The sequence below is a fragment of the Drosophila virilis genome, chromosome X (genome assembly GCF_030788295.1).
Source record: "Drosophila virilis strain 15010-1051.87 chromosome X, Dvir_AGI_RSII-ME, whole genome shotgun sequence".
Taxonomy (NCBI): Eukaryota; Metazoa; Arthropoda; class Insecta; order Diptera; family Drosophilidae; genus Drosophila; species Drosophila virilis.
In genome coordinates, this window is record NC_091543.1 from 18,523,866 (window position 1) to 18,536,044 (window position 12,179).

Here is a 12,179-nt window from a genome sequence, read left to right on the forward strand (position 1 = left end):
AGCTCAGACTTGGAATGCAGTTCAATCGTCAAGTGCATCTCAAATCGACACAATGCTGCATCGCGAGCTGATCTCATTGGACAACGAAGTGTTCCGCTGCTATATAGGATGGAGTGCGCTCTTGGTTCTCAAAATGTTTTCCATGAGTCTGGTGACCGGCATCTGGCGTTTTATAACTTTGGTAAGTTCCAATATTTAGTTATGTATGTATGCATGTTTTTTGGTGCTGTCAGTATGACTCGGCGCTTTCCATGCACACACGCACACCAGCACAGAAAGTGTTGTTGCCGCCGCATAGCACTGTTAGTTATCAGCGAGAGAGCCTAAAGAGAGAGCGAGCGTCAGAGAGCAACATCAGCCGGCATACATATAATAAGATTCTACGTCGTGCTCACGTCAGTTGATAGTTTGCAACGCACCAGGACGGTTCCCAATTGGCGACTGAAAGAAATATATTAAATTAGAAACAATCATGAGTCTGGAACTACTTACACTAACCAACCCGGTGTTCAAGAGCTATACGTTCTGGACCGGTGTGCTGGTAATTAAAATGTTGGCCATGTCTCTGCTTACGGCCATACAGCGCTTCAAGACCAAGGTAAGCGAGCGGGGAAGGAGGATTAGTTAGCTGCTGGGTCAAAGTCCGGTCAGCAGGTGAAAGCGGCCAGATAATAAACATATTTTGACATTGGTTCTTGCCTTTCAGACATTTGCCAATCAGGAGGATTTGATGTCACCAAAGCTGAAGGTTAAATTCGACGACCCCAACGTGGAACGTGTTCGTCGCGCGCATCGCAATGATCTGGAGAACATTCTCCCATTCTTTATAATCGGCCTGCTCTATACACTGACAAACCCCAGCGCCTTTCTGGCCATTAATCTGTTCCGTGCCGTTGGTATCTCTCGCATCGCTCACACCCTGGTCTATGCCGTCGTGGTGGTACCCCAGCCGGCACGTGCGCTCGCCTTCTTTGTGGCGTTGTTAGCCACGGCTTATATGGCACTCCAAGTTATCGCAGCTGCTGCTTTTTAAGCGGCTGTTAATATACGTATGAGTTACTCATTTTTTTATTATAGTAAAGTAAACGCAGGCTGCAGTAGCAGCATATGCACCGCTTTTTGGCACGGGAGAAGTAGAATTTTCGATAATTGCGCCAAATCTTAACTTCATGTTTCCTGGCAAAACGAATAAACTTTTTATTTTGTATAATTTTGGTGTACTATAAATATCATTATTTTATTTTTCTTTTTTTAGCCGATTATAAATATCTGCCCAATTCTTTTTTCTTTTGTAAATTATGTTTAATGGTTTAGGAAAACTTGTCAGTTCAAAGTATAAAAGCTTGTTATTATCATGTCAATAGTTACACTAAAAATTGAGTGTCATGCTGGTATGCTAAAATTGAGTACGCAACTATCGTATAAATATGCATGGCGGTCGCCAATTATTAAATGAATTAATTGCTTGAGAAGTGGTGGCAAATATGAACATATGAATAACTCAATTTAAATGGCTCAATCGCTATGTCAGAGTGATTAAATCAAATCAAATTAATATTAAATTGCAGCACAAGCTGTTAAACATATCGCAACAACTATCGTAAGCGGAAACGAAAAAGCAGCTTTGCTTTACTTGCTTATCGATATATACGCATATATACATATCGATTGTGTTACCACCACCTCTTCGTCGATTGTCGCAACCCATCAATTTAGAGGCATATCACCATCGCTTTGGTTCTGACCATTTTATATATATCTATCTATTTTTTTTTGTAACAAATAAAGAATTACTGCAATGAAATTTCATGTGACACAATAAACAGCTGTAGTGCCTGTTTAATAAATGTAAATCGTTGATATCAAAAGAAATTACGTGTAATTATATGATACGTTATTAAAAGGTATGTATATCTATGTGTGTGTATGTGCCTATGTTTTGACGTAGTATGCCAGGCCCAACCTGTTCTGCCTTGAGGAAAATCAAAATAAACACATTTCAACTTAGTCAAGTTTGTGAAAAACTTTTCAACATAAACAGAGCAACTCATGTGACGCGAAAAAAAGAAATTTCATGTGAGTGCCAATCATTGTAAAACCCATTTGTATAGCGTTTTGACCAAAACAAGCAAACAATAACAGTAGCGCAGCGAGTACATGGATTTGCATTTGTGTGTGTATTTATTGTGCACGCATACATATGTATGTGTGTGTACTTTTCAATATGTATTGTATGCCTATTCATCTGATAGGGTAACCGCTACACTTACATATATGCACACACACATACGTGCATCGATGTATATTAACGTATGGTAAATATGTGTGTAAGCATGTACGTACGTTTTTGCACGTCGGATGCAAAGTACGCTGCTCATATGCTAAGGCTAAAAGCTTGCCTGCTGGCTCTGCCCCGACCAACAAATACATGTACAATGTGTGTGTATAATTTGATTAGCGTCAGCGAAGCGAACGCTTTAAGTTCTGCCAGGTACGCAACAATTGATATCCGCAACCAATTAAAGCTTTTAGGTGTAAGTGCCGTTATCTTCAAAACATCACGCGTTTAACATCTTCTTTGCTTCAAATTGATCTCCCCTCGCTTGTGAACGCTCAACTATGATGCCCATAATGATGCAATCTAGGGCGCTATAATGTAAACTTTAGACCTGCAGCCGTGCACAGTAGCAAGACTCACTTATAGTATACCCCGCAAAAGGGCATCGCAGAGGCTGATGTATGTACATACTTACATGTATGTACATATGTCTGCAAAAGCAGGAAATCACAAGCTGAGCCTAAGGACTCGAACCGTAAACCTGGTCCAAACCAAAATAATGCTAATGTAAAACTGAGAAACGTTCACATATACGCAGCCACAGGGTAGCTGCTAGTCGAGTGCCATACGTTTCGTTGGAAATAAATATTTATGACCTGCGCCAAAGTGTATTTTATCGGCATATTATGATTTGAGTTCTTCTTTGGCCATTTAAATTGCAAACCTTTGCACCTGCTTACAATATCTAAACATGCATTAACAGGTCCACATATACATATATGGGTCATATACATCATATATATGAATATGTATGTAAATATATGCGCACATATTAACACACGAATTTAACTCAAGTACTAGACAATTACCTCTGATTACGTCTGCTGCGATGAACATGCGACGCATTCGGAATACATATGTACATATACATACATGCATGCATATCTGTAACTACATATATATATATATATATTGTTATTAACTTTTAAAGGAACATATTGTATAACTGGCCAAGCTCATCGCCTCATATTTTAGACGCCGCTTTCTTATCTACCCATCGGAACTGAAAGTTGTTGTCAAATTTAATGTACACGTTAAAAGTTCTGATAGATTTGAGATTTGAGAATGAGCTTTGAGCCGAGAAATGGAGTTTTGCCCGTAAAGCTACACTTTACACTCTTGGCTTTTCGAAAAGTATGAAACGAATGTTAACCAAGATCTTGAAAATGAATTTGAAGCTGCAATAGTTTTCCGCGAGGGTTTTCGCAAAACCTCATCTTAGCCTGCGCCTACGTTCCCTAAAGTATCTATTGAAAGTTGTCAGGTATCTAGTGTGCTGCATCTGGAGTTATTCAAATCCTGGCAGTCGTTGTTGATTTGTGGCGTACAAATTTGAAATATATATTTAATATATATCCAGAAGCCATAGTGGCAGGTCTCACACGCATGAATTTCCACATTAAATTGAAGTTAGTTTAGGCACAAATTCTAAACAGTTTTTTTTTTTGAATTCTTAGGAGATACGAACGCATACGAGCGGGAAGCTGAGCTGAGACACCTTTGTGCATTGACCGCTTATGTTGGGAAACGTGTCCACTATTGATTGGCAGTTGAGTATTTGTAGGTTTTCCAGTCCGCGCACGCCCTCTCGGAAAGACCAGACACATACGCGCACACCTAAACGTACATAGACTCGTTGCCAATTCGCCGCAGTTGTGGGTTCACACTGGCTGATAATATCTATAATTGCTTTCCTTTTTTTTCGTTCTGTTATTTATGCCCGTTGTGATAGGTATGGTTTGTGTTGTTTCAGCGCGTGCGTTTGGACGTCAAAGCAAAACCAGCAGATCCCATACAGACCAGAAAAAACAGTTTGAGGCACATTTGTAGACGGTTGAAGAGTGTCGACCATGGAGGCAGCAACAGCGACTCTGGTTGGCGAGCCACAGTTGCCAACGGCGCCCGAACTGCCCTCCACATCATCAAATGGCAGCAGCAGCAGCAGCAACAACAACAACAATTCACCCACAAATGGGTCAGAGTGCGTAGATACGGACAACATTGGCTGGGCCAGGAAGCCTGCTGACGCCACATCTGAGCTGCGCCAGCGTGCAACATCGTATTCTTTCACGGGCAGCGCCCTGGCCAGTGGCAACTTTGCAGATATCAAGGAGCCGGGCGCAGCTGAGGCAACATCATCATCGGCAACTGGTCCGGCTAACGAGGCCGGCAGCAATGACAAGGACAAGGAGCCCAGCGAGGAGTCGCTGTACGAGTGTAATATCTGTTTGGATACAGCCAAGGATGCGGTGGTCAGCATGTGTGGCCATCTATTCTGCTGGCCCTGCTTGCATCAGTGGCTGCTGACACGCCCTAATCGTAAGCTATGCCCCGTTTGCAAGGCAGCCGTCGATAAGGACAAAGTAATACCGCTTTACGGTCGCAATAGCACACGCCAGGAGGATCCACGGTGAGTTTGATAATTCAAAACAATTACGCCAAGCTGATAAACTAAAATTGATTAATTTCAATATTTTGTTCAGCAATAAGGTGCCACCACGTCCTGCTGGCCAGCGTACAGAGCCCGAGCCAGCCCCTGGTTTTCCAGGCTTTGGTTTTGGTGATAGTTTCCACGTGTCCTTTGGCATTGGTGCTTTTCCTTTTGGTTTCTTTACATCATCGCTTAACTTTGGCGAGCCGCGTCCAGCTGGCAAGTAAATTAGAATGTCAACATAAACATATATACTTATATATACCCCCAATTGCGAATATATAGCGGCTAATCGCGGCACCACACAGTACGACGATGAGCAGACGCTGTCCAGACTGTTTTTGTATCTCGCCTTTCTCTGCATCGGTTGGCTGTTGTTTGCCTAGCAACCTGTCGACGCGGCAGCCCTCCACTAAACCCCAACAACAAGAACTACAGACAACTACAACAACAGCAGCAACAACAACAGGAACAACAACAACACTTTAATTTGGAGAGCATACAGAATGCCTCAATTATGTATGAGGAGCACCCTTTAACCGCAAAATTTCTGCAATTATGTCTCCTTGTAATTTCACGACATGCTGTCTTTAAATTTTAATTTCCAGTTTTACTTTCCATTTGAATTGATTTTTTTTTTTTTTTTTTTTTTTTTTTTTTTTTTGATTTTTTGAAATTGTACATTTTGTTAAGTTTCGGCGGGGTAAAGTTGCAAAAATCGTGGAAAGGATTGCTGCGCCCCGATGCTAAAGTTTCGATCGTCAGCGCTACTAAAGTGATCACTTCTTCAATCCCGTTGCATATACAATCCTTTCTTCGTGTACTTTAATCGCTATTGATGCAAATGAAAACGACATTTACGAACATGTATTGTATAAAATAAATTAAAATATACAAACAACCAAAAAATAAAGAAAAGACAACTCATCTTCTTACGATTATGAGTGCATACAAGCATGTAGAAAAACAAAAAGATATTTGGATTTTATATTGTATGTACAATGCCCAATGAATTATGTACGCAGTTTCAAGCTTTTGCGTTTAATATGTATATGTATGTAACAATAAAATATAGTTAATGGCAATGCAATTCATCCGTGCTTTTCTTGGGGGGGTGTCCCGGTCTTATTTCTTTTTATAAAATGTCTCGGGTAAAGAAACTCCGGTTTTGGAATGATATACCTCTTCCGACTCGTATAGAGCAGTATTTTCGACTCTCATTCAACAATTTTAATTCTGAAAGATTTCCAAGGCATATGGCAATTATAGACTTAATCCTGGAATCAAAAACCTTTTATCTCAATCCTTTCGCGATCGGACTTCATTTAGTCGAGTTATGCTCATTTAAAGTTTTTTGGAAAAGTCTTAAAACTTGAATGTCTCGTATAAAGCAGGACTTTCGATGCGCATTAATTCAAAATCTTTATCAATATTAATAATAATGACAAGGAGTCATATCAAAAAAAGGTACCAAAAATCGGGTTGGTTTTGCAATCGAAGACTCTTGATTCTGATCTGTTCTACAGAGTTTAACGAGTATGATCTTCAACTAAGTAAGTTATTTAAATTGCATTGTAAAAAATAAAACATCTCTTATTAGTGCGTACAGTCAAATAAATTTATATTTGTTGTGAACAGTTTTGTGTAATTGGTACGGGTAAAGCAAGTTAAATAAAAGACTAGATCATGTGAGATTTTTTAATATATTAAAATTTTTATTAATGCATTTCAGTGTAAAAATTAAAATGACACATTTTTTCCTTACGTAAATTTCACATGTTTCTTTCTCCCTTACTTGCTCTCGTTCTTGTCCTTGCATTTTGTTGAACGACAAATATAAAACAAAATACATACATATATGTTTATATGTATATACACATATATATATATTTATATATATATGAAATTAAATCATCAATTGCAATCATTTCATATAAATATAATTGCAATTTTATTGTTTTGCATAATTCACTGTTCATCCTTGCTTTGTTTGTTATTGTTTTCAGTTATCTGTATATCTATTTATAAATTTATTAATAATTGATTTAAGCATTATTATTTTTGCTGATGATGATGCTGATGATGATTGTTGATGATCTTATTTAAATACAGTGTAATTTTACAAAAAAAAAAAAAATTAAATAAACAATTAAATTTTCTATTTAGCAAAACCCAAACATAACTTAAAATGTACCATGGAGTGAAGGGTGAGGAAGGGGGGTGGGGGTACGGGGGTATGGGGTTGTTGCATAAAATCATTACACATGTCCTGCTTTTGCACATAAGTATATTTAGTAACTCTATGTATACATAGATAGCTTACAACAAATTGTTATTGCATATTGAAAACTAAGTTGAGCCAAAAGAAAACGAATTCAATTATATCGAAATATCGCAATATGCGAGCTCTCGTGCTTTCAGTTGGTATATGGATCGTTTTTCATTATAATAGATTTTAGACACAATTGATATTCGTGTAGTATGTGAGCATCTCACATGAAATGTAGCTGATTTATTGGCTGAATTGTTGGGCAAATCAGATTTGCTCATAATATGCCAATTAATCAGTTAAAACCAATTGTGAATTACAAGCGCCATGGCTCGAGTTTGAACGGATTTTTAAAACTAAGTAGCTCTCCGATTGCTTTGTGCTTTGATTAGGTACGACAGGGAAAGCTAGTGGTACAGGGCGGCAAATGGGCAGGCAATAAACAAAAAAAAAAAAACTAATGTCTCACAAAAAAAAATAGATATTAATATATATGCATATAAAACTAAGATCTTAAGGTGGTTCCTAACTTGAGTGTTAGCTATTTATACTGAACGGATTTTTGTTTTGTTTTTTTTTTTTTGTTTGTTTTTTTTTTTCTTTTCTTTGTAAATATCGTAATTCAGATTCTTATAATGTGTATAAAATGTGAGATTTTTGCATCAAATCAGATTGAAACAAAAATCAAAACGAAAAACAAAATCGAGCATGAACAAAAACACAAACGCTAAATACACCGTGTGTGAGTGTGTGTGTGTGTGTGTAGGTGTGTGAGTGTCGTTTCTTTAACCTTTTCATGGAAACTGTAGTTTATTTCATTTATAATATTGACTTGGAAATAAATCGCATGATTGAAACAAATTGGCATCGCCATAAAACCAAATCTAGCTGCATGCCACATGCCACACTTTGCGGCTTGTAATACTTTGCATCTGTTAGGCACTATTTTTATTTCATTTTCATATTTGTTTTTTTTTTTTTTTTGTTTTACTTTACTTTACGTGTCTCTGCTTCTCTGTTGTTAGACTTATGTTTTAGCTTGTTTAGTTATTAACTTTCTCTCTTTCTTTTGTATAAATCGGTATTTGTTTGTAATATGTAATTGTAACTGTTTCCACGATAAAATTTTTTTAAAATATTATTTGTTTTTCTTCTCGATTTTTAATTTATTATTATTGTTACTTTTTACCCCTTTGCAAGTGAGTTTGTGTGTGTGTGTGTGTGTGTGTGTGTGTGTGTGCGTAGGTGTGTGTGTTTGATTGTTGTTTATACTAGTGTTTAACCAAAGTACCTCATCAATATCGCTTACTATTGTATTTGTTTTTCATTATTGTTTATGCCTTGCTTTGTTGTCGATAAATGTACAAATTTCCCTTTTTTTCATTTCGTTTGATTTATGCAAACACTTGAATTGAGTTTTCTTACTAACAAACAAAAAAAATGCGTATTTGTTTTAATCGTACAACAACGAAATACTTTACATTTATAAATATGTATTATACTTTCTTTACCTTTGTATTGTTTATAGTTTAGCCTTAGTTACCTACATATACATACGAAAACGATACTATTTTACATTTACAATACATTCCTTTTATTTTAAATTAGTTTTAGTTTATATATATATATATATATATATTTTTTTTTTCCTCTTTTTTTGTATTTTTTTTGTTTTTTTTTTTTTTTGTATTGTATTTCTTGGTAATTATCGGTGTCATGCAGCAAGTGCACGCCCAACGCGACGCAACCAGCCCAAGGCGACCAGGTCCCAGCTGGAGGAGGTGTGCGGCAAGTGGCATTTATGGATATGTTCGCAGCTTTTGGATATGGCATTGGATCGCGACACATTTATCGGATAAAGCCACTCGACGAATACCCTGCAGCAGGCCAGCCCATTAAGCTGGTCGGGTAGTCACGACTTGGAGGGTCGCTTGTTGTTATTGTTGTTGTTGTTGTTGTTGTGCGTACACTTGATGCCAAGTTACTTTCGTTTGCTCACATTTGAATTTGTTCTTGGTTATGCTTTTTGTTTTTAGTTTTAATTCGCGTTCTTGTTTTTGTTTCTTTTTAATGCATTTAAATCAATAGTTAATCATTTTAATAACGGTGGATCGTTCGATTCATGCTTAAATGAATTGTTTTACACATATACGTTTTACACTATAGTTACATAAGTATATCGAGAAATAACATCGTGGTTAAACACACACACAAACTGCTGTAAGCTGCTCTTGATGTTCTTGTTGTTTGGTTTGTTTTCTAAGAAAATTTGTTTTTCGAGTTTTTCCTTTTGATTTTCCTATCGTTGTGCATGCTTTCCCTTTTAGCTGCTAGCTCAGTGTGTGTTCTTTTCAATGCGCCTCAAAGGCAACGCCACCCAATGCACTTCCCTCTCAGCTCTCAGCTGGCAGCTCTTTTCTAATCCTAACAAGCTCCTGCCCTCAATTCATTCAAATATGTGTGTGGCATACGCTGTAATTTACATAGATAATTAAAAATAACTAATGTAAATGTTACTATACATTATGCTCCATAACTCTAATAGCTATAAACATACACTCAAAAAAAAAAAAAAAAGGATATATAGATATATATATGTATATATAAATAACTACATATATATATGTACAGTTATTTATATATGTGTCGAATAAAATATAGAATACAAGATGTACAAACATATGCACGTTTATGCTTGCGGTGTAATTTTGTTTACTCTGATGTTGTTGTTGTTGTAAATTAATTATATTTAACTTTTTAACTTTGATTTGTTTTTCATTTGAAGAATATCAGCGTACGACAACTGTTTCGCTTTTATGTTTTTTTTTTTTTGTTATGTTTCGTTTGACAAAATAAAACATAAAAAAATGAAAGATAAACATACAAATTACACACAAAAAATATGTTTTAAGTAACTTTGAGATCATTTAAATGTATTTTTTTTATGCATGTAAATATATGTAGATTAAAAAAAATTACTACGCTGACAGTTTCAAACAGGCAGGCAGGCAGACAGACAGACAGACAGACAGACAGCCAGACAGACAGACAGACAGACAGGCACAAGCACAGCGCACAGCACGGCAGCAACACGGCACGACAGCAACAGTTGCCGACAGACAGGTCTATATATAAATATAGCAACGCTTTAGCTGAAGGATTGTCTTATTGTTTTCGAAAGGCAATACAATTCAGTGACAGGTTTTTAAAGTTAGGTACAGCAGGCTCTCTCTCTCTCTGGCATATAGATATGCATAAATAAATCAAATATAGTACATGCCTGTGGCACGCTTTCTTGTTGTGCGTCTCTCTCTCTGTGTGTGTGTGTGTGTGTTTGTGTGTGTGTGTGTTTGTGTGTGCGTGTGTACATAATAAATCGCCAACGCTAACATACATATATATATATATATCTATCTATCGTATATGCCTAATCTAACAGCATGCCACGCCTACAACAACTACTGCTCACAGTCGGCATCGGCCACGTTGTCATTCGCATTGCTTACGGCGGCAACGGCAACGGCGGCCACATTCACCTGCCGCAGCATGCGCAGTTCATGAGACGTCGCCTCGTCGTTTACCTCGTTATCCTCGCCAGCTTTGCTGACGCCCATGCTGCTCAAATTGAGCGCCGCATTCTCAGCGGCCGCGTTCAGTTGCGTGTACTCCTGGGCGGACAGTTTCAGAAACTGTTCATAGGTGGTAAGATGTTGTTGTTGTTGTTGTTGTTGTGTTTGTTGTTGTTGCTGCTGCTGCTGTTGATGTTGCTCCACTTCAAACGATTGCTGTTGTTGTTGCCTTTGTTGCTGCTGTTGCTGTTTACCGCTGTTGTTGGCGAGACAGGCGCTGTAGGGCGGCGGCGGTGGACGGTCCTGGTAATTCACAAGTTGCTGCTGCTGTTGCTGTTGCGTTGAGTGTTGCTGCAGCAACATGTGTGTGTTTTGACGTAATTGTTGCTGCAATTGTTGTTGTTGTTGTTGCTGCTGTTGTTGCAAATGATAGTTATTCTCTGGCAGCACCTGCGCATACAGCACCTCATCCACTTGCAGAGCTGAAATGCCACCCAATTGCTGCTGTTGTTGTTGCTGCTGTTGCTGCTGCTGCGGCGATGTCGGCGATTGTTTGATAGCGGCCGCAACTGTTTCCTGTCCTGTGCCTTGCAGAGTTGTTGAGCTGCAGGCCTCCTCTGTGCTGGCGGGTGCTGCTGCGTTGCTGTTGTTGTTGCTCTTGATGGCATTATTATTATTGCCGTTGCCGTTGCCGTTGCTGTTGCTGTTGCCATTGCTGTTGGTTGTGTTGCCGTTGCTGTTGTTGCTGTTATTAGTTGTGCTGTTGTGGTTTCTACTCGTATTGTTGCTGTTACTGTTGCTGTTGTTGTTGCTGTATTCGCTGATTTGTGCATTGGTGGGTAACGCGGACAGATTGGGCGCTGCTTCATGCAGCTCATGCTATTCCTTTATAAGGCGATAGATGTGATGCGTGGTGCCGCTGTTCTGCGCCGCCACCTCAAACACATACGCTATGCATAGCAGTGTCTCTTTCGTTTCTTGCGCTCGCATTACCTAGACAGAGGGAGACAGACAGAAAGAGAGAGAGAGAAGGCGTGAGTATGTGTGAGCGAGTGCTAGAAGAAATCTTCCTTCTCTACTCACTTGCAGTATTGTAAAGTTCTCGAGCACACTGTTCATCATATAGCGTTCAGGTAAGTTCTTCAGCTTTTGTATGAAATTGATCATATACTCGCACATGGGCGAGCGCTGAATGCGGTAAACGTAGCGATTGTTCTCCAGGCGCGAATACTCGTGCTCCACCTTTTCCACAACCTGTTTGCCAAACGAGCAGACAATTGTCGAGCAGACGAGCTCAATGTTCTCATTACTTTCATATCTGCAAGGTAAAGAGAATGATTTATAAAGGAGCAACATAGAGTGAGTGAGAGAGAGAGAGAGAGAGAGCGCGTTTACTTACTGGCTTGTAACGCCATAGAAATCGCCCGTTTCACTGCCCGTCGTTACGTCCGTGTTGAGATCCGCCCAACATTTAACCAGGTAGAACGCATTCTGCGGACCCTGCTCGTAAAGCTCTTTGAGACCGCCGGATTTCTCCGGAAATTTGTCAAATATTTGCCGGATGTCAACAGT

At 38.6% G+C, this 12,179-nt stretch overlaps 3 protein-coding genes across 10 annotated transcripts in view; 2 read left to right on the forward strand and 1 right to left on the reverse strand.

The window, feature by feature from the left end:
* Positions 1-45: 45 nt before the first annotated feature.
* Mgstl (Microsomal glutathione S-transferase-like) lies at positions 46-1,210 on the forward strand. Of its 2 annotated transcripts, none has more exons than XM_002055730.4 (2): positions 46-181; positions 707-1,210. In XM_002055730.4, the coding sequence occupies exons 1-2, from the start codon at positions 53-55 to the stop codon at positions 1,031-1,033; spliced, it is 456 nt and encodes a 151-aa protein (XP_002055766.2). In that variant the 5' UTR covers positions 46-52; the 3' UTR covers positions 1,034-1,210. The 2 variants fall into 2 exon arrangements, with proteins under 2 accessions (XP_002055766.2, XP_015026313.1); XM_015170827.3 differs by lacking the exon at positions 46-181 and adding an exon at positions 401-598.
* A 497-nt stretch (positions 1,211-1,707) lies between these two features.
* On the forward strand, positions 1,708-5,859 carry LOC6632156 (suppression of retinal degeneration disease 1 upon overexpression 1). Of its 3 annotated transcripts, none has more exons than XM_032439712.2 (5): positions 1,708-1,904; positions 3,796-3,898; positions 4,092-4,748; positions 4,822-4,988; positions 5,055-5,859. In XM_032439712.2, exons 3-5 carry the CDS (start codon positions 4,189-4,191, stop codon positions 5,153-5,155), a joined length of 828 nt encoding a protein of 275 aa, XP_032295603.1. In that variant the 5' UTR covers positions 1,708-1,904; positions 3,796-3,898; positions 4,092-4,188; the 3' UTR covers positions 5,156-5,859. The 3 variants fall into 3 exon arrangements, with proteins under 3 accessions (XP_032295603.1, XP_015026314.1, XP_015026315.1); XM_015170828.3 differs by having other exon boundaries at positions 3,796-3,887; XM_015170829.3 differs by lacking the exon at positions 3,796-3,898.
* A 2,122-nt stretch (positions 5,860-7,981) lies between these two features.
* sd (TEA domain transcription factor 1 homolog scalloped) overlaps positions 7,982-12,179 on the reverse strand; it is a 66,810-nt gene continuing 62,612 nt past the window's right edge. For all 5 annotated transcript variants that reach the window (XM_032439682.2, XM_015171252.3, XM_032439684.2 and 2 more), the window contains 3 exons: positions 12,007-12,179; positions 11,691-11,925; positions 7,982-11,600 (listed from right to left, as the gene is read on the reverse strand). In XM_032439682.2, coding sequence (XP_032295573.1) covers positions 11,487-11,600; positions 11,691-11,925; positions 12,007-12,179 — 522 coding nt within the window. In that variant the 3' untranslated portion in view covers positions 7,982-11,486. The remainder of the gene's footprint in view (positions 11,601-11,690; positions 11,926-12,006) is intronic.

Excerpts from the sequence above, each read along its gene's own strand:
- LOC6632156 (XM_032439712.2), top strand. The coding sequence starts at position 4,189 with ATGGAGGCAGCAACAGCGACTCTGGTTGGCGAGCCACAGTTGCCAACG. Across the intron at positions 4,749-4,821 it reads ACACGCCAGGAGGATCCACG|CAATAAGGTGCCACCACGTC; the intron begins GTGAGTTTGATA and ends TATTTTGTTCAG. Across the intron at positions 4,989-5,054 it reads TGGCGAGCCGCGTCCAGCTG|CGGCTAATCGCGGCACCACA; the intron begins GCAAGTAAATTA and ends GCGAATATATAG.
- Mgstl (XM_002055730.4), top strand. The coding sequence starts at position 53 with ATGCTGCATCGCGAGCTGATCTCATTGGACAACGAAGTGTTCCGCTGC. Across the intron at positions 182-706 it reads TCTGGCGTTTTATAACTTTG|ACATTTGCCAATCAGGAGGA; the intron begins GTAAGTTCCAAT and ends CTTGCCTTTCAG.